Source organism: Amblyomma americanum, chromosome 5, assembly GCF_052857255.1.
Source record: "Amblyomma americanum isolate KBUSLIRL-KWMA chromosome 5, ASM5285725v1, whole genome shotgun sequence".
NCBI lineage: Eukaryota > Metazoa > Arthropoda > Arachnida > Ixodida > Ixodidae > Amblyomma > Amblyomma americanum.
In genome coordinates, this window is record NC_135501.1 from 158,643,144 (window position 1) to 158,661,891 (window position 18,748).

The window sequence follows — 18,748 nt, forward strand, 5'->3', positions numbered from 1 at the left end:
GAAACGTGAAGCATGGTACGGTGGAAATCGATTATGCGTTTTTTTTTTCTTACGTCCTTTCTGCTTGTGTTTTCGCCGCTACTCCGTTAGGAGCGCGCCTGTCGTTCATTTTCTTTTTCTTCCGTCGTGCCTGCGGTGGCGCTGCGGTCGTTTCTTTGTGCGTCGTCTGCAGGCCTCGATAATGAGGGCGATGGGGTCAAGCAGTGCGGTGTATATGGGAAGCCGATTACAGGCGTAAGACTTCTGCTGGCCTTGTGGCTTGCGTGCTCTTGTGCGCGCCATTTTGTTTTCATTGTCTTTTGTTTCGTCTTTAAAGCGAGCGTCTAAAAAGGTTTCTGTGGGCTCGCGATTTACTTGGCCCCTACTTTGGCTCAGAAGGTTCACGACCTACCATTACCCCCAGATCGTGGCCCGCTATTAATTAGGCCACACGCTAAGTTTTGATCGCTTTGTCCGGTTCCTTTGTCAGAGCGCCAGTTAAGGCGTCGGTTTTGCAGGCCGCCATTTAGCTTACTAATGGGCGCACATGCTTACGTGTTGTTCTCATGATCTAGCCGCTGCTCTTTTTCGGACTTCAAAGCAGCGCAACTCTGGTCCCAGCCCTTATCTAGTGAACACAGCCATTGGATAAACCTGGCTTGCGGCTGCACTATGTATTGAAGTTGGGAAGCCTTCGCACAAAGCTGAAGCAAAGACACTCTGTAATTTCTCTTTTTTAAGGGGTTGGAACGCAATTTTTTAAAGAGGCCATTCATTGTAAATGCGCATTTACAAATCGTGGTTGACACAGTACCTGATCTCGCACTTCCTCGATGGTGCATTTATATCTACCTATAGATCAGTATCATGTTTACAAACATAGGAGTCGCTTGAGGAAAGAGTCGGTGCCTTCGTCCCCCGTTACGGTTCGCGGTTTACTGGTCACAACGTTTCGGAGCCGTCTTCCATCTAGAGTTGTCTAGTTGTCTTGGCCCTCTAGTTTAAACGACCGTATCTGAGAGCAGGTGTAGCACACGCGCTCCACGAAAAGCTTGTCGGATTGAAAAAAGAACACCCCGCTGAGACTGAGCGCCTATAGACTTTGTGGGAGTATGTCCGCGCCATCACAACACCCGCTTATCGTGTCGTTTTAAAAGGATGTCACCTTCAAATTGACGTTGCGTACCTTCGTAGGTGCAGCTGTGGAAGGAGAAAACTGTTTTAGCGTGTTTTGTTTACACCCGCTTCTACACTCTAAACAGAAAGGAGTACGAAGGGAGTAAGCTGTACTCTAGCCCACTCCCATTTTATAAAAGAGGGTGCGCTGGAGGTCAGCTTGCTGCCATGCGGGCGTATTCGTGTTTTAGAGTGTACGGGCCGCTCACCTTGACTGATCCTTGTCTTTGAGGCATCTTTTACGGGCCCGGCTCTTAATTCCCCCCTGAGGAATCAACACAAGGCCGGACCAAGCTTCGGCCAAGCTTAGGCCAAGTTTGTGCTCATGCCGGGTGCACTTATCCGCGGCGGCATTCAGGGATAAGAACCCAGCACCTACCACGTGCGGTGTGAGGCTAGTGTTGCGATCCGTTGTCGGCTTGTTTGCTTCCTACAAGATGAACACCAGTGACCGGTGAAAGAAAGTGGGCCAACTGTGCGGCCTTGGTTTTATCTATTGCTACATGTACAGCTACAATGAATGTGAATGTGATCACAGTGATGTGATGTGATTGATGGTCACACACTCACCAACAGAAATGAAACTGCTGCAGAGGACCAGCTGGCTCTCAGATATCATGTATTTGCATGCGAAAAGACGTATCTACATTTAGTGAATACATGCAAACAAAATAAAAGGCTTTAACGAATTTTCAAGCTTAAAGTGACCATCCTTCAAGTCGCGTCAGGCTGTGCTGTGGGTGGCAAGTCTCGAGGACGCGCGAACGGTGATATTGGGGTGCACGTACATTCTAAATGGGTTAAGGTTCGCTTGATTTTACTAGCGCACATTAAAGAACATAAGTGCAAGTTTCGCATCCATAAACTTGGTCCAGAACCGCCTGCAGATAACAGAGCTTTGCTCTTAAATTGACGCTTCACAGCCCAGTGAAATTACCTATGTTCGCGATCATGGTGTCAGCGACCGCATACAATCGTGAGCAGTACGAGGGAAAAAAGCTTTTTACAGTATATTGCGCATTTTCTTGTTATTTTTTCACTAAATTTGATAATGACTTTTGAATATTATATGGCAAGAGGAAAACTGGTTAGAAAACAGAAAAAAAATGGCTGGGGCTCAACGTGCCATGAACCTAGTTATACGAGCGAAAGCTCGCTTAAACATGGCCTCCACTGTCTCAAATCAAATGTAAAGCTCAAGGTTCAAGGTCAAAGGTCATGAGGTCAGTTCATGCCTCATCCACATCGAAAATCGGAAGTTATACCCCGAGGAGTAGAGCTGTCGCTCTAAAAAACCTGCGCTTTTTAAGCGTAATTTTCGAAAAATCAATAAATGAATCATCAAACATTGTTCCCTATAACATTGCTCACGACTGTACATGTCTGGCGTGTCCTGTCACCAGGGTCTCTTCTCTAGGTTATTAAGGCGATAGCCTTTGATTGCTCATACTCGCAGTGACCGTCCGTCCGTTACATTGCCGCGTAGGTCACGTGGCGCCACGCTCGCGCCAGTTGCTCTTCTTCTCTGTCGTGAATTCAAGCGCGGCAAATTCAAATCAGTGCACTGAGTCGCAAACGACTTTCGCCTTCCCGCAGTTAAGAGCCTCCAAAGAATTTTTGTGTTTCTGCCTCGTGTTTTGTTTCCTGACCTTGTATCTATACAATCTACAACGCATTCCTTATTCTTTCCGTGCCTCTTTCTTCCTTGCCCCCCAGGGATCGGCGAGCAGGTGTCGGTGGAGCTGCACAGCCCGCCGTCTCCCCCCGAGCTGGCCGTGGGTGGCGAGCTGTCCCTTCGCTGCCGGGCCGAAGGGGTGCCCGAGCCGCAGCTCGAGTGGTTCCACAACGGGGTGCGGCTGTTCCGCAGCGAGAGGGTGTCCTTCCGCGGCCGACGCTTCCACATGGCCGCCCTCACCCCGGCCGACAACGGCGTCTACACGTGCGCCGCCTCCAGCGAGGCCGGCATGGTGCGCAGCCGACAGGGCTTCGCGCTCACGCTCGCCGGTGAGACCTTGAAAAGGGGAATGCCGACAGGAAGCCCTAACAAGATTTTCTTGACTGCCTGCTGAATTTTTTGTGGGCGCGAGCTAACCTACCGGAAGGTAAACAGGGCGCGTCTAAATTTCCCAGGCCACAGAGTACGCTTTTCGGTAGTACAGTCGAACCTCGTTGTAACATAACGGTTCATAACGAAATAATGGATATAACGAAGGAATGACGATTCCCCTTGAAAGCTTGGTCAACACGGCCTATAACGAAGTGATCGCCGGGCCACTTCAACTTCGTTATGGCGAGGTTAAACTGTATATTCTGTCACTTAAGACGCTTAGGATGCCTATCACGCTACCAAGGACCTCGGAGGTGAGAATGACACGAATACTGAAGAAGTTGGCGCGGAAAAAAACGAGGACAAGCGTGGACAAAGACAAGCGCTACTCACAACTGAAGGTTTTTTTCCAGACATATGCTCGAAAAAATAGGAAAACGAACAAGAACGAAACAATAAAATCATGAGCTGCCATGGGGTAACATGTGATTTTCATGACTTTATTGTTTTCTTCTTGTTGGTTTTCCTATTTATTCGAGCATGTGTCTGGAATAAGCATTCAATTGTGAGTAGCGCATGCCTTTGTTTGTCTACGCTGGTCCTCATTTTTTCCGCGCCAACTTCTTCAGTACGGACATCAACCAACTAGCCCAACTTTCTGCTCTCTTAAGTGAGAATGAGACTTCTGTGACTCTGAGGTAAGCGTGTGTCGCAAGTTGCAAGCCCCACTGCCGGGCTCAAAAACAAGTTCTCTGGCCTGGGAAATTTCGAAGCACCCTGATCATCGCCGCGAACACGCTAGGCAAGGAAGAGGAGCACACACAAAAGTTCAACGCACACTCAGCACAGAGGACACAGGATGAGGCCCACTAGCAGCCATCCGTCCTCGGTTCTCTGTATTCAGCGTGGGCCCTCCTTTGTGCTAGATTAATCTTCCGAGGCATCTGCTCTCTTGGGCGAAAGTCTCCAAGACGCAGGAAAAACGATTTGGGGCAATCGATTATATGCTCTTAAACGATCACTTCACACGAATGCCACTCATTAGTGCACCTGAGCCCGACATCGAACTACGGGTGTTGTCTTCAGCCACCGACTAATAACGGAGCTGTCGGCTTCGGTAACCGCTAGGGCGTCCTGAAGACTTTTGATCGAGGCCGTATACTTACAACCGGCCCCTTTTGCGACAGCGACGACAACACCTGTAATAGTGGCAACAACGAAGAGACAGACACCTGCGTTGTATAGTTTCCGTTTTCGGAGTACACGTGGCGACGGGGATCCTGTCCGTTACCACGCGTGCACAGGCGAGAACGTGCCCCGGATTGCCGTGCTGCCCGGCGACGTGACCGTGAAGCGCGGAGACGTTGCGCGGCTGGACTGCGTCTACGAGAGGGCCGCCGTCACCGAGTGGTACGCGCTGGACGGGGACGTGCCCCTCGCCAACACCACCAAGTGAGTGCTGACTGCACCGGGCAGCGACGTCGTTGTCCCTGTTGCCTTGCGTGTACACCGGCGCCGTAGTCGCTTTCAACCGTGTCAGCTATAGACGGTGTTTCACCTGAGAATTTTCACTGTTTTCAAAAATAGACATTCAGAGCTAGAGCTCTACTCCTCCGGGTACAACTTTCGATTTGGATGTGGATGAGACAATGACATGACCTTCAGTGACTCACAAGGTCAAACCGAGCTAAACTGCGTGGTGGTACGCTCCAAGCTATGGTAGTATGATGCAGAAGAATGGTGAGTTGGGCGAGTTGGATGTAGTTCATTATGGCGGTAAATTCAGCGCGGAGGGACTAAGCTAGGGCACAGAAAGGGGACAAAACAAGCGCTGTCTCGCAACTAAGTTTTATTAAGAAGGAGCGCAAATATATACATACAGAAAATCGGCATAGGTGCGATAGGCACGTAGTAAAAAAATAGCGTAGAGGGCACTGTCACCTCCAAAGTTCAAAAACCAAATACACTGCGCCACAGATCAAAAAGGTGATACGTCATGAGGCATCTAAAAGTCCTATCTCTCTTTCAAATAACGTGACCGAGGGAGGGCTGACACAGGCATCTTTTTTCTTTTCCATAACATACGCCTCCAGAATCTCTCGAGTGCGCTGGTCGCGATGCCGGTACAACACGGTGGTTTCTTTGAAATCAACTTTGCGAACCCGACCGCGGCGGCTGCGTTTTTATGGAGGAAAAACGCTAAGGCGCCCGTGTGCTGTGCGATGTCAGTGCACGTTAAAGATCCCCAGGTGGTCGAAATTATTCCGGAGCCCTCCACTACGGCAACTCCTTCTTCCTCTCTTCTTTCACGCCCTCCTTTATCCCTTCCCTTACGGCGCGGTTCAGGTGTCCAACGATATATGAGACAGATACTGCGCCATTTCCTTTCCCCAAAAACCAATTATTATTATTCACACCACTTTATTTTTCTTGGTGCACTCTGCACAGTGTTGAGCGATTATTGCACGAACGGTGAAGAAAAATAAAAAGGTATGCAAAGCTGATTTCAAAGAAACCACCGTGTTGTACCGGCATCGCGACCAGCGCACTCGAGAGATTATGGAGGCGTATTTTATCGAAAAGAAAGAAAATGCGCGTGTCAGCACTCCCTCGGTCACGTTATTTGAAAGAGAGATAGGATTTTTAGACGCCTCAAGACGTATCACCTTTTTGATCTGTGGCGCAGTGTACTTGGTTTTTGAACTTTGGAGGTGATAGTGCCCTCTAAGCTATTTTTTTACTACGTGCCTATCGCACCTATGCCGATTTTCTGTATGTATATATTTGCGTTCCTTGTTAATAAAACTTAGTTGCGAGACAGCGCTTGTTTTGTCCCCTTTCTGTGTCCTTAGTCCCTCCGCGCTGAATGTACCGCCAAAATGGTAGTATGACCACTTGATTATATGACTATGACCATTGGGCACCTGACCTTTACCCTTGTCCTTGACATTTGATTTGAGACAGTGGAGACTATGCTTTACAGTGCTTTCCCTCGTATAACTGGGTTGAAGCCAGGCTCAACCGCAGCCATTTTTTTTAGTAGAAGAGCATAGCATTGCCAGCGTTGTACTACATCAGTTTATAGCTAAGACGTACTAACTAGCAGGCTGCTAAATTAATATTGAAAATTTTACTTTTTAACTATTAGTATTAAGCTCCTAAATTACTGAGAGCCGTGAAGCCCGCAGTAAGCAATATCCATTTCAGTTTCGAGAATGTCGAAAACGACGTTGCCCTCGGCGCTGTGTGTCCCAACAAATTTGGGCTACATCGCCCCAAAATACATACGCTTTCAAGAAGCTTGCAGGCAAAGCAACCTCTCCAGTGCAGATAACTCTTTGAACTAGACCGCTGGCAATGCTACTCAGAAAAAAAAAAGAGCTCTTCTAACTCAAAAAAACCTTTTTTTTTAATTGTGTAAAGCCTTACGTAAAACGCTCTATATATGTCCGATTCAACCGTCCATCTTCACAGCGCTCCTGGAGCAGAAACGAAACGTTTTCACGTCGTCAACAATTGTTGGTGCTAAGATTTGAAATGTTCTCACCAGAAAACGGTGTCAAAAACATCCCGCCAGCTCCTTTTTTTTTATTTTTCATGTGCACCTAAGGCAAACTTGCATTTCCTGCTGGCCTACAGCTCTTTATTATTTTTTCCCGTATTCCTGCCTACACGCTTCCATACTGCTTTAACGCCTTACGGGCCATTTTGGTTATACGCCTCGCTTAGCGCCGCAGAGCGCACGTGTGTGCTGTACCAACACCCTCTAAATACTTTCTTCAGGCCTCTCCAGGCCCTCCTTTCCACACGCGCTACGTCACGCCAAGTGTCCGGTCAGGCTGCTCACCAAGCGCGGCTCCGCTCCGCTCGGTTGTCTCCCTCGATGTGCTCGCGCTTGCCCGGGCAAGCACAGACACGAACGCAGTCTTGCAGTGAGCGTCTAGCTGCTGCTTGAGTCTTTCAGCCTGGCGTTGGGTGCATTTCCGTTCGCTCCTCGCACGGCTGTGTCTGTTTCGTGTGGCCGTTTCTTGTGTGGCGTGCGTACCTGTGCTAGCGCACGAATGGGAAACTGATTGCCTGCCGTGTAGCGAGTGCAACTTCGTGAAACATGGGCCGGTGCTGTGTTCCCGGGTGCCGCGGGAACTACCAGAATGGTCCCAAAGTACGTGTTTATTGCTTCCCAAGAGACGAAGTACGAAGAAAAGCCTGGTTGCGAGCCATTCCACGGAAGGATTTCACACCTACAGAGCATTCGAGGGTAAGACTCTGAAATATTGCTTAATAGGCGCTGGTAATTATCTTAGTTGTGAGCTGTCGCTCCCGGAAAGGCATGCTGTCTTTGTAGGCAATGATATCACTTCTTACACTTATGTATGAATTGTCCAGGAAGCATTTAGTTCTGTGGATGTGCATAAGGCTTGTGTAAAAGCTGTGTAAATATGTAAAAGCTGTTCACTATTCAGACTCTTTTTACTTAGTGTTTTAGGCAATGGAGAGTCATGGCGAATGGCCTTGCTTCATTTTCTCGTGCAGGTGTGTGAACTGCACTTCCACGCAGGCGACTTCATTACGACGTTGTCACACCAAGATGAACTGACAGGGAAAATAATAGAGGTGAAGCGTGACAGGCTACAGTTGAAGATTGATGCTGCGCCTTCTGTTTTTCCAAACTGCCCAAAATACTTGTCCTCAACGCCTGGACGGAGTGAATCGCCAGAGACGAAAAAAGCAAGAAGGGAAAACGCTGCTTTGCAGGAGGCTATGAGGAAGTCACTTCAGTCTAATGAGCTTGAACAGAAAAGAAACAAAGTTTCATCTTACGAGGAGTTCAAATCTAAGTTGCCTGGAATCTGCAACACGAAATTCTGGACCGTTTCTGTCGATGAGCAGTGCGTTAGGTTCCTTCTCATCGAGAATGATCCTTCACCTAATGTGAAATGCGCCTTGGTAGTTCTCCCTGATCTGTCACTTTCTGTTTTCTTGAATGGAGTGAAGCTTCTGTCGCTTCCTTCAGGCAGGATTCTGCCAGCTCAAGTATGCGACACCTCCAGCCTGTCCTTGCTGCTAGAAGAACTCGAGATAGGCTTGCATAATATACCTGAGGTGACGAAAGAGTCGAAACATACTAAAGTATTGCAGTTTGTCGGTTCACTGCTTGCAGACCTCATTGAGGACAGTGATACGACGAAAGAACAGTCTTCTTTGCTGAAATTTCTGGTTGAGCAGATAGAGCTTCTCCTCGCGAAACAGCATGTGTATAGCGCAGAGCTGCTGGTATTCGCCAGTATTTTGAATTCAATTTCTCCTCACGCATATCACTTCACAAGAGCTGCATCAAGAATCATTCTGCCCCATCCTTCCACACTGCGCCGTGTTTGCTCAAATTACAAAGCTGACCCTCTTGTGGAGCAAAATCAACCGCACTGTCTCTCCTACATCCGAGAACGAGTCAAATCAATGAAAGACCACGAGAAGACAGTGACCCTGATGATCGATGAGATCCACATAAAACCATACTTCGACTACAAAGGGGGCACAATAGTAGGATCGTCGGTTCATTCAACGGAACCAGCAACAACAGCCCATGTGTTCATGGTACAATCACTCCTTTCTGCAAACAAGGACGTCATTCACATATTACCTGTGAGCAAACTGAGCGCAGAAATTTTGCACGAGCATGCTAAGAACATAATCATTAATGTTGAGAAAATGGGGCTCAAAATTATCGCTGTGATAACGGACAACAATGCTCTGAACCGCAAGATGATGTCGTTATTTGCTACAAGTCCTCAGGTGAGCATTGTCTATCCCCATCCAGCCGATAACGCTCGCCCTCTTTTCTACGTGGTCGATCCTGTGCATCTCTTGAAGTGCATTAGGAACAATTGGATTAACCAGAAAAACCCTGGAACATGCCTCTATTTCCCTGAAATGGACTTGAGTGGAGCAATGCCCGAAGGGCCTCCTCGTATGAAAGCTGCTTCTTTCGCAGCTGTGCGGCAGCTTTATTCTTCAGAGAAGACGTCGCTTGTGAAGGCTGCTTACAGACTGAACGCAAAAGCCGTGAATCCAACCTCAATGGAGCGGCAAAATGTAAAGCTCGCTCTCGACGTCATTAATCAGTTTGTTTCAAATGCCCTCAGGACACATGGTTCCGCGTTCAAGATTCCTCAAGCTGAGTCGACTGCTCTTTTCATTGACGTTATCCTCACATGGTGGCAAATAGTCAATGTTAAGACCCCTTGCAAAGGCCAGAGGCTAAGGGACAGCATGCAAGACCCTGTAAGGTCTGTTGATGACACACAGTTAGCTTTCCTGAGCGGCGTTGTGGACTGGTTGGACGCTTGGGCAAGAATAAACATCACCAGTGGCTCGCTGACGAAAGAGACTCACAGTGCTTTGCGACTGACATGCTATTCTCTGGTAGAACTCTCGCGCTACTGCTTAGAAGAACTTCACTTCAAGTACGTACTGCTGGGCAAATTTCAGACGGATGCGCTAGAAGACCGGTTCGGCCGTTGCCGCCAGCTGGCAGGATCACAGTACCACATTTCCGTGCGTCAGCTCTACGAATGTGAGAAGAAGCTTCGTCTTCAAAAACTTTTGACATTTCCACGCGAGGAAACAGAGTTTGAAGACGTAAGTGAGGATCTTGTCCCATGCAACTTTTCTGTGGCTGTCAGCGACGACGATATTACACACGCCCACTCTGACATGGATGCTATTGTCTACATTGCAGGATACGCTGCTCATGCTGCTTTAAAGAAGCTTTCATGTTCTGCTTGCTTCAGCACATTGGTGATCGAAAATCGAGAGATCGAAGCGGAAAATACTGCCATGATAGCTAACCTGTCGAGAGGAGGGCTGAAGTTTCCCCAGCCATGCACAGTTCACATGGTACTGATGACTAAACTAGTTGCAGAGAAGTTGTCTTTTGGAGCAACCGCGGAAGATTTTCTCTCCTGTAGAAATCAACGTGGTGTCGTGATTTCACAGACGATTTCCCTCCTGGACGAACACGACATTGAGACATGTGAAAATGGCCACACTGCACAAACTCTCCTGCGCTTGGTAGTACGCGTTGCAACCAACGTTGTTCTAAACAACTTTTGCAAACTAAGAAATGATGCCATACAAGACAATGCGCAGCAGAAGGCCGCAGCCCGGAAAGCAGCAACGCTTAAGAAGAAGTAAGTTTTATTCCCAAGCAATAAAAATGCTTTGCGCACACTTCATTGCTGGTGTCTCGTCGTTTTTTATTGTAAGGGTCAGATTAGCTGTACAAATACTCAACAGCGCAACATTATTGTGAGTGTCATTATTGCTGTGTGTGAAAGCTTTAAGCAAAACACAATACAGAATAAAACTAACACAATGCGCAGTAGACAGTGTTTTTTTTTTTCAATGTTCACGAACTTCTACTTTAACAACTAGATATACGCATGTGCGGTCTGTGCGGATGGATTTTACCGCACGGCAGACATCATGTACGTGATAGAACCTAATAATTAGATGATTAATTGAAATTAACTAATCAATTTTTTATTATAATGACCAATAATGCGAAATTGGCGGCCGTATGCTAAATTGTTTATTATAAAAAACTGTATTAGCAGCTCGAACTTTCTTGACAATAAGGTGTTCTGCAATAAAAAAAATATATAAAGCAGATAAAATGATAGCCTAAGGCGCGCACAAACTAGCGAATTTCTTTTCTGCAGCAACGACAAAAATGAAAATGAAGGAATCACTTATAAGGCAGCTACGTACGGCAGTACCCGAATAGTGCAGACGGGCGCGGCGCGCTGAAATCGCGGAGCGCGGGGCCTGCACGGTCCCTTGGCGTGACGTCACGCGGCCGGTGGAGAGGCCTTAGCATTGAGAGGGTGTTGGCTGTACTGACTCCTACTGCGTCGCTGCGTTATACGGTGAAGCGTGAGGCAGAGGAAGTATCGGCTCTGGAGCGCTTCTAAAGCACTCCAGACAGGAACTTCCTTGTTTAGATCAGATTACTTTAACGCGCTTTTTTTTTCTTCGAAAACGAAAGGAGCGCTGAAACTTTCGGCCTGTGAGCCATATATTTCTTCCTCCTTGTCACTTCAGTGTGCGCACCGTATTGGTGAGATACCCTCTGCATCTTTTCCTTGTTGTTTGGCCTGCAGTAAACGTCCTTCGTCCGAATGGCGCCGGTATACCGTGTCAAGACCAATCATATCACTTGTGCTGGAAGTAAATCATTCTTGTATATAGTAGCCGTAGTAGAAACATATAAAAAAGAAACACAGATCTTTGTACAGCCCAGGCTGACAGTTCAGACAAAGGAAATGGGCCAACCTTCTACCCGTGTTTCTTCGAACAGAAAAAAAAAAAAGATCTCAAAGCTTTACGGGTTATTTTTTTCTTTCCCGCGCCTCGTCACGCAATGGCGCAGACCCGGTGGTCGCTCCCCTTAAACGATGACGAATCGGAAATCCGTTCCCTCCGCACGTCACTGGGTGACACGGAGTCAAACTTATAAGGGAGATTTATGACGCGTCCCCGTATATACCGTCGACCGATGAACGTATTGGGAGTTTTTTTCTTTGTTTTTTTTTTCGCCGCCTGTCTACGGATCGAGCCGGCCCAACGGGATCACGGAATGTTCGCTGGCTGCAGCCCTGGAGGGCACTGTGACACGTGAAAGAGGGAGGCTGTGACGTCGGGAGTGGTTCATGGTGGAAACGACGTCGCTTGATGAGGGGGCGCTGAGAACGGTGACACTGAATCGTGTCGAAAGGAAATAAAAACAGAAAAGTAGCTCGCCGCCGAAATGTCGCCGTCAGAGAGATCCAACACTTACACACACGACACCGCGGCTGCTGGAGCTGGAGGACGAAATAGGCAGTAAAAATGTCTCGCCTGGCTCCCTGAAGTGGGCTCGTCTCGTATCCATGGGCTCGCAAAAAAAAAAAAACAAGAAAATTGCCGACATCTCCAGGAGAAAGCCTGTACTGTTTGACGAATTTACGAATGAAAAAAAATGTGTCTTCTAATAAGACGGCAATGCGCGACTTTAAAGGATTTCGCCTCATTAGACATTGGCCACCGTGTCGGCTTCTTTAAAAGTTCATCGCGTTCATGCAGGATTCTCTGTGCGTGACCCTGTCGCGTTCAAGCTAGAACACTTGCTAATTGTGCGCTGCTCAGTTCGTAGAGGAGTTAGATCATAGTATCATAATGAACTGTAATCATCACGGCAGGTATAAGCCTACGAACTGATTATGTTGCGAAATTATGATGAATGAACGAACAGTTTACACTTGGAGCACCAGAAATGCCGTATTTACTCGCGTAATTTGTGCCCGCCCATAATTTGCACACTCCGAACTTTTTTACCCGGATTTCTAAAAAAAAAAAAGGCCTTTACTCGCATATTTTGCGCTCTCTAAATTGTTCCGGGGCCCTCCACTACGGCACCTCTTCCTTCCGTTCTTCTTTCACTCCCTCCTCTATCCCTTCCCTTACGGCGCGGTTCAGGTGTCCAACGATGTATGAGAGAGATACTGCGCCATTTCCTTTCCCCCAAAAAACCGATTTTAATTATATACAGTACCAGACCACCAGCATGTACGCGTGTGCGCGCAAGGCAAGCTTGGGAAGAAAGGTGCGCGCGCGTCGCTGTGTGCGGATGCGAAAGTGGCGAGGGCACGAAGCATGCGCCGTTTACACGGCTCGCTCGTTCCCGCGGTCGCTTTCCCGGACAAACAGTTGAGCGCGCGCCCGAATCCGAAACTACCGAACCGTTTGCTGTTCGGTTTGCCCTATAGTCAGCCGGGTCCCACGCGAGGGCTCCGCTTTACCGCCCGTTATCTCCTTTTCCTCCCACTGCTGGCTTCGCGATTGTATGGTCCTGCGTTTATTGCTCTGTGCCCGCCGCGGTGGCTCAGTGGTTAGGGCGCTCGGCTACTGATCCGGAGTTCCCGGGTTCGAACCCGATCGCGGCGCCTGCGTTTCGATGGAGCCGAAACGCTAAGGCGCTCGTGTGCTGGGCAATGTCAGTGCACGTTAAAGATCCCCAGGTGGTAAAATTTTTTTTCCAGAGACCTCCACTACGGCACCTCTTTCCTCCTTTCTTCTCTCAGTCCCCCTTCCTTTATCCCTTCCCTTACGGCGCGGTTCAGGTGTCCGCCGAGATGTGAAACAGATATTGCGCCATTTCCTTTCCCCAACAACCAACCAACTGCCCTGAGCTGCGCACGCGCCGTCATGCCATTCCGCAGGGAACCACGTAAGGTGGGGCGGGAGGGGGTATGCATCCTATATTTGGAGTCAACTTTTTTTTTCCCCCAGCGAGGAGTGCTATATGGGAGATATACGTGTAGGCGGAAATACAGAGTATATATTGAGCGTTATGATCTTTGTAGGGATAGTGTGCAAGCTCTACTTCACGAGTTTCTGTGGCGCTTGACTTTGATTGTGACCTTGGCCCATGCAGAAATAAAATAAATATAAACAAACGCCGAGCGACGGGGTGTCTAACCCGTGGCGGCGCACACAGATCAGCTTCGCTGGCCACTGCACGAGAGCACCTACCACCGAAGCCGATCGCGCCTCGTGTTAAACTGCAACTTCTTCTTCTTCTTCTTCTTCTTCTTCTCCTCAAGTAATATGGCAACACACTCTCGCGCTTCTTCTTCCTCATCTTGTGCATTGCACGTCGTCGTCTTCATCAACTTGGTTTCGGTTTTATGGGGCTTAACGTCCCAAACCGACTCAGGCTGTTAGGGATGCCGTAGTGGAGGGCTCGGATAATTCCGACCGCCTGCGATTCTTTAACTTGCACTGACATCGCACAATTCTCTAGCATTTCACCTCCATCGAAATGCGCCCGCTGTGGCCAGGATCGAACCCGTGTCTTTCGCGTCAGCAGACGAGTATACCATAACCACTGAGCCACCGCGGCGGCGCTTCATCAAGTTCCGTCCGCGTCGCGAACAGGTCAGATCAGCTTGACCTCGATCAGGGCTTAATCTGAGTCTAATATTGTTGTCAGGCATATCGAGGATCCAGCAAAGGAAAACCATACATTATCCAACTAGGCTAAATATATGCTTTTGCACGTTAAAACCCTACCGCTTTTTTAGGACTTAATTTGTTAAGAAAATTTTCGGTAATTTGCGCACCTCCTTTTTGAAACCTTAATTCAAACAAAAAAGTGCACAAATTACGCGAGTAAATTCGGTAAGTGAGTGAATAGAGCATGCACGCACAGTTTGGATGCTCTTTGTAGTTTTAATTGCGATTTTTTTTTTAAGGCGTGGTGAAATTACGGCTTCAATGATGAAACTACGCTTCCGTGGTTTGTCTACTCCTAGCATGCAGCTGTAACGTGAGTCCAACTGAAATAAAGTGCGATGTTCGATCCGTGGCCGTCTTGTTCATTTCCTAGGACCACGATCCTGGGCAACTCCTCGCTCCTGGTCCACAACGTCCAGAGCTCGGACGAAGGGCTCTACCGTTGCGTCGGCGTCGGCCAGGACAAGAACGCTGCGCAGCAGTCCTTTGTGGCTCGGATCAGCCTCGCCTGTGAGGATTCGCTTCGTATTTAAGCACGTCCATTGGCGCTTCGAGGTAGAGCGCATTCTTTCCGAGATGAGCGGGACAGCTTATAGAGGCATGTAACAGTGTACGCACGATAGCAAGGCGGGCGAGATGGTGATACATTTTTAAAAATAACAGCGCTTGTCTTGTGTTTTCTACCCTTGAAGTCTCAGTTTTCCGCGCTGTTATATTTAAATGTGTGCGCAGCTGCTGCATGAGCATGTAGCAACTACGTACACTGTTGCATCCTCATGCTCTTAAAACTGCTATGCAGCGATAAGGGCGCCAAATCTTCTACTTTGTGACTGCTACTAGTTTCATCTCCAGATGTATCTTTATTTCTTCCCCTGCTGGTTTATATTTTGTCACAACTCCGGAATGAAAATGTTGCGAGCATCTGCAAATGTCGTTAGCATGAACTGGTGATTCAGTTGCTCTGTCAGGTGCTTAAGTTTTAGCATCTGTCCTGGGAAAAAGGCTATATGATGGCGCTCCAGTCCTTCCAGCTACAAGCTATATCCTTGAAGCCAGTTGAGCTGTTTTCTCTTCACCTCTCCTGTCACCTCGCTGTATTTTTCCCCCTCTCCGCGTCTTCCTCACAGACCTGGAGGACTTCAAGCACGAGTCCATCGAGCCTCCGCTGCCCGATGACCGCAGCGTGGTGGTCCCCAAAGGCGGCCAGCTGGAGCTGCTCTGCGTGGTGCCCGACGGGCAGCCGCGGCCCCGTGCCTGGTGGGAGGACCCGTCGGGCCACACCATCGGCGACAGTGGCCGCGTCCGGGTCTCCGGCACGCGGCTCCTCATCGACGCGGCCAAGAAGGGCGACGCTGGCAACTACTCCTGTGTCGCCCAGAACATGGCCCACACCCGCCGCACCAGTGTGGCGCTCTTCGTCGCCGGTGAGCATTGACGGCACTTCAGTTTATACAGTCACCTAGCTTTGCGGGAGAAAACACTATTGAAGTAATGAAAGGTATGATTTGATGCACAGGGCGTAGTGTCCTAAAGCGACATATGGGCTGTGAGGGACGTCTTTTTTTTTCTAAGTCGAAAGCCTTCAATGACTCATAACAGTATTGAAGTAATGAAAGGTATGATTTGATGTACAGGGTTTAGCGTCCTAAAGTGACATATGGGCCGTGAGGGACGTCTTTTTTTTTTTATGTCGAAAGCCTTCAATGACCCATCGTTGTCCGTCCGTCCGCAAAATCTGTCACACTACGACGTCATCAATGACATAATTGCTATAACCCATATACTCTTAGCAATTACTAAGTAATTGGTGATTAGTAATTAGTGAATTAGTCATTAATTAGTAATTGGTAAAATAAATAAATAAAAGAAAAATACAAAGTAAAATGAATATAGAAACTAAACATAAAATTTAAAAATAATAATGTATTTAAAAGTTTTACTGAAAATAAAATAAACAAACAAAAAAATTTACGAACCCAAAAACAAAAAAGAACAAAAATAGTCAAACAGAAAAAAGAAACTACAGAAAAAATGCAATGCCTACAGGCACTGTGGAAAAAAACCTGTGCTCTAGAATGTTCCATGCTTTCGCATTCCTGCATGTAAGCAGACTTAAGTGCGCTCAAAATTTTTTTTTTACTCTGCGGAACAGAACAGTGCGGGGACGGGATAGTAGATTAAAACAAAATCACTGAAAGATAAACACTGTACAATTCTCAACGGCATATCTTTCTTCTGCTGTGGTCCTACTTGAGCGCCGTTTGCTCACCTGACCCGGGAATTTGTTTACGAGTGCATGCTGCCCACGGCAGCCCGAACATCATTGCTACTTCCATGTCGTCATCCCCCATACTTGATTCTTTGCAGTGGCCCCTTCCATCTCGTCGCACCCACTGGAGCTGACCGTGGATGAAGGAGAGGAGACTTTGCTCATGTGCGCCTTCTCGGGCTCTCCAGCGCCCGTCACACGAGTCACGTGGCAGCATGATGACAGGCCGCTGCGACCCGCCGGACCCCCGGGCACAGGTGGAGACTCGATCGCGGCTGCCGTGAGCAACGGCGGGTCAGGCCACCTGACGACACACCCCAACGGGACGCTGCACATCCGCAACGTGGGTCTGGGTGATGCGGGCGACTACTTCTGCAGCGTCAACACTACCGGGTTCCCCGTACAGACGGCCAAGGTGGCCACGCTGAATGTCCGTGGTAAGTGCTTGCTGTGGGATCCAGATCGTGTTCATTTTACATTTTCCAGGGAAATTGATGAAACATTTTTCGTTTGCATCAGACAACCAGGAAAATTTGCTTTTCCTGTTTCGTCAAACCTTTAACAGCCAACAGAGACCAGGTTTCTTTGAGCTAGCATTTAACTGCTATTCATCTAGTAATGCGTGCTGTTTGGTTACCAGGGAATAATTAGATCTATTTTAAATCGGAGAGTCATTGGAACTTCTAGTTAAACTTCTCACCACCGAAACAGAACTCACCTTCACCTCAACCAATTTGACAAAGCTGCATGTCCTTTTGTTGTCGCCATATGATTCACCAAAGTGGAGGTTACTATATTTACATGGTTGTAGGTTATCTATATTTTTTTAATTTGAAAATATGAAGTGGGGGAGTCGACTTACAATTGAAACCAAAGCATGACACCATAAATAAAGGTGAGACAAACGCGATATCAGGGATGCTACAACTTTGTTGCATTTTTGCTGTGGGGCTCTGTGGCATTCATTTCTCTTGGTGATGGCCTTCCCATGGTTGCTAAGGAGCTACCTGATAACGCTACCAGGTTCTACTCACAAAGGAAAAGCTTAAATGTCCTCCAATTTCTTTTTTTTTTTACTTTCAACTATGCACTCAATGCTGAAGGGAGTGTTGATAGTTGATGGAAGGGCCGCTGTTGTAATCGCGACGGCGTCGCCACCTGCAATGGCAGCGGTGCTGGGGAGTGTCTGTAGCTGACGGAAGAGCCCGCCACATTTTACCGTTTTTAATGTAGTGCTTTGTAAATCGTCATTTATGCTCCGGGTTCGGTATCGAAGCAGGTTAGCGTCCGGCACTCGTTCATGGCTACATTCAAAATGGCTGTCATTCCTTACGCGGAAGAAATGAACAGCTGCACGCCAGGCCGCAAATTCGACATTTCGGTACGGGTGATGCAGGTGTGGCGGCAGTAGCGGGCAAAAATTTTCAGGTGTTTCATGTGATTTCATGGTGCGGCTGCTTGCGAAGTGCGGGATTTGGCAAGAAGACAACGCTAAAACTATGTACTGTGGGACTGCAGCAGCGATCACGACGACAGTGCTAGTGAGGATGATGGCGCTAGTGTGGATGAGTAGGTCAGTGACTAATGCATTTTCGTTTTGGAATATGCTCCCAGGCACGCCCGTGCGCGGCAGCCGCTAGCTGTTGACGATAAGAGGAGGCGGCCGGATAATGCTATCGCGTTCTACTATTAAAGGCGAAGCTTAAGCGAACTGCAAGTTTTTTCCTGACAAGCTATGGGGGTCGACTTACAATCGTGTAAATGTGGTCCCAGCAGCCATTTTATCTTTATAGTTTTACTTCATGTGAAACAACTGTACAATGCACTGTTCTCAACACGGTGAGCCTAATCTCCTTCCTTTTTGGTGTTTTCGTCCTTTCATTAATAGTCACTTCTCCTGTTCCTTTCCTACCCCGTCATCATTAATACAGAGCGCCTGAAGTTCGTTCCGGCGCCGGTGAGCCGCAACTTGGAACTGGGCTCCAACGCCAAGGTGTACTGCCGCGCGCGTGGCAGCCCTGTGCCCATCGTGCGCTGGATCAAGGAGGACGAGAGCCGCCAGCAGCCGTCGCTCGAGTGGCCGCCGCACATCCGCGACGAAAACGGCACGCTGCGCTTCCAAGGGGTGCGTGCACAGGATGCAGGCCGATACACGTGCGTCGCCACCAGCACGCAGGGACTCATCAATGCCACCGTGCGCCTGGACGTCATAAGTGAGTAGC

The 18,748-nt window shown here is 48.3% G+C and overlaps 1 protein-coding gene across 1 annotated transcript in view; it reads left to right on the top strand.

The window, feature by feature from the left end:
- The first annotated feature begins 2,106 nt into the window (after nt 1-2,106).
- LOC144134287 (inactive tyrosine-protein kinase 7-like) overlaps nt 2,107-18,748 on the top strand; it is a 35,948-nt gene continuing 19,306 nt past the window's right edge. Inside the window, exons 1-7 of the mRNA XM_077667235.1 lie at nt 2,107-2,131; nt 2,872-3,159; nt 4,507-4,654; nt 14,631-14,767; nt 15,385-15,681; nt 16,625-16,963; nt 18,458-18,739. Coding sequence (XP_077523361.1) covers nt 2,107-2,131; nt 2,872-3,159; nt 4,507-4,654; nt 14,631-14,767; nt 15,385-15,681; nt 16,625-16,963; nt 18,458-18,739 — 1,516 coding nt within the window. The remainder of the gene's footprint in view (nt 2,132-2,871; nt 3,160-4,506; nt 4,655-14,630; nt 14,768-15,384; nt 15,682-16,624; nt 16,964-18,457; nt 18,740-18,748) is intronic.